Here is a 2,410-nt window from a genome sequence, read left to right as displayed (position 1 = left end):
CGAGCTTCGGTACCAAATTCTGGGCGTGCTGTTCGCCGGCTGCGACACCACGGCCTAGCTCATTAGTTGGGTGTTTTCCAACCTCGCGCGCGACCCGGCCCGGTACCTAAAGCTGAGGGCAAAAGGCACGGGTGGGAGTTTATACCGGTAGGTTTGCTTTTTATTCTTGTGTTTTTCTTTCGTTATTGTTTCGCGTTTATAAATGATAATTTAACCCGTTTCTGCCCCGCTTGTTTAGTTTGGTGGAGGACCTCGAATTTGCCCCGGCCAACAGTCGGCACTGACCAAACCTGCGTACGTGGTCGTGAGGCTGTTGCAACGGTTCGACCGGATAGAAAGCTGGGATTCAGAGCAGAATGCGAAGCACAATGCGACGGCCACAATGTGCTCTGAAACGGGAGTCAAGGTCAAATTGCACACGGGGGGTGCCTGGGAATAGGTTTTTGAGGTTCAGCGCCACTACTCCGTTTGTCAATCTTGAAGCTTTATCTACAAGCCAAAGAAAAAGGTTTTAATGCAACAGAGTCGGGTTTTGAGACTCTTGGAGTTAGTTATCCAAAAACCCTATTGCAGCGATACAGCTCCTGTTATATGGGTGTGCCAGACCATGTTGCTTAAGCGTTTGAAGTTCAAAGGCTCCTGGCAGGTTGTAAACAATTGGAATTTTCGACTGCTCGACAGAGCTGACGGTCTTTTGAGGCGGACATGTCTGTCTGAGATCTAAGGCGTGGTACCAGCGGCTGATATGAAAAACCGTTTTACTAAAGCATCGTGCCGAGTTTGCTGGATCGCCTCAAGCTGCGAATCTCCTTACAACTGTTCTCTCTCTCAACGTCCACCTTTGAATTTAGCAGACGAGTGGCCATAGCGGTTGCTATCACTGCGGTTTGTCCGGGAGGACGAAAAGGACGAGGTGCTTTCCTTAGGCTGTCCAAAACAGTGTGTCAGACGGGTATCTGGACTGTGGTCATCTTGTGAGTTTGAAACTTGAAATATTGGGCAGCATAAAGCTCTTACCGGAGAGTTTTGATAGACTATGCCGATAGCGGAGGCCTGAGACAGGATTTGGTCTCATCCAGATAAGCTCCCGCCAGATCCGCCGTGGTCCTGGCCATTTGATCCGCTCGAAGACATCTTTTGTCGTGTGTGGTTTGTGGTAGCTATTTGGTATGATTTGAATGGTGAGTGAACTTGGGTTCGATGGTGATTAAAAGACTGGGCAGGACGTGGAATAATATAGGAAGCCTCGCGTGATGTAGCAGAAAATGTAGTTTCGGGGACCAGATATGCGAGCGGGCTCTTTGACTGCAATTGTCGCCTCGCTCATATTTATAGAAAACGGGTAGACTTTGGAGCTAAGCCGCAACACCCGTCACACGCCACATTCTGCAGAACTAGTAATAGAGGTGAACGTTATGACGTTATCCACCGTAGCTTGCTAAGGCACTAAAATGCGGCTACTGCCCTCTGTTTAAATGCCTGCAAATTGCAGTTAGGCGAGCTCCATTCAACCCCTTTCCGACTGGAGGTCATCCGCACGTTAGCCGGCGGGATGTTTCTTCATCTTCATCAACATCCATCATTACAGCGCAAATAACGTATTCCATATTAACAATGCCTATATAAAAACTAAAGCCCACAATTAGATTTGACCAAAAAAGTATCAGTCGTATGAAAACCAAGGTTGAGATACCAACAGAGCTTATCTGCCCTCCGTCCATGCTTCGGATACATCCTCCCAACTTATTTGAATGACATGTTATTAGACTTGGTAGCTTATTTCCTATTTTCGTTCCTTTATGACCCGTACCAATAGCACTACGAAACACGAAAGACCTTATTACGAACGAGAACAGTGTCTTAACGGGGCTTCGGCGGCGGCGGTTTGGGCACCCCGGTCGTGTCGTACGCGTCGCGCATCAAACTCGGTTGGATGATTTGCATGATCATTTTGGAGAAATAGCACGTGTATGCTGGTGTGACTAATAAAAGAGTTAGGCTCTATCCTTAAATCCTAAAGGGAGGTCCAGGTTGAAACTTACCGTTTCTTTGGCAGCTTTCCCTAATTCGAGAGGTTCAAGATGTCCGGCTTTCGTGTAGAGGTGTTGAGCGAAGGTAGAGGATAAAATGGGAGGGCAAAGGTTCAGGACGAGATTTTAGGACAGACAGTCCCGACAAGTGGGAGACGTATGAAATTTATACAATTAAGAAGTGCGATGTGTAGAAAAAAGGGGGACGATTCCGGATCTTACCGTAATGAGATCTCGCTGGGCATCTTGGCGTACTGCAAGGTTTGTTTTGAGGGTTTTGAGGGTCTGATACGCAACTGCTGTGCTTATTTCGTGACAAAGGAAAGTCTCAATTGGGAATTTAAAGTCAAGTAAAAATGGTAGCAAGGTCGTTTCTGGTT

At 47.3% G+C, this 2,410-nt stretch overlaps 2 protein-coding genes across 2 annotated transcripts in view; one reads left to right on the top strand and one right to left on the bottom strand.

Moving 5' to 3' along the window:
- The window catches only part of MGG_17296 (uncharacterized protein), a gene marked incomplete at both ends in the record, with an annotated part of 1,172 nt that extends 779 nt beyond the window's left edge, over positions 1-393 (top strand). Inside the window, one exon of the mRNA XM_003717643.1 lies at positions 239-393. Coding sequence (XP_003717691.1) covers positions 239-393 — 155 coding nt within the window. The remainder of the gene's footprint in view (positions 1-238) is intronic.
- Positions 394-1,860: 1,467 nt separating this feature from the next.
- On the bottom strand, positions 1,861-2,275 carry MGG_17295 (uncharacterized protein; the record flags this gene model as incomplete). The annotated part of the gene is made up of 3 exons (XM_003717642.1): positions 1,861-1,982; positions 2,043-2,062; positions 2,253-2,275. 3 exons carry the CDS (start codon positions 2,273-2,275, stop codon positions 1,861-1,863), a joined length of 165 nt encoding a protein of 54 aa, XP_003717690.1.
- Between the last annotated feature and the right edge of the window lie 135 nt (positions 2,276-2,410).

The sequence above is a fragment of the Pyricularia oryzae genome, chromosome 5, assembly GCF_000002495.2.
Source record: "Pyricularia oryzae 70-15 chromosome 5, whole genome shotgun sequence".
Classification (NCBI taxonomy): domain Eukaryota; kingdom Fungi; phylum Ascomycota; class Sordariomycetes; order Magnaporthales; family Pyriculariaceae; genus Pyricularia; species Pyricularia oryzae.
The sequence above is the reverse complement of the archived record's forward strand: the minus strand, read 5'-3'. Positions and strand labels throughout refer to the sequence as shown.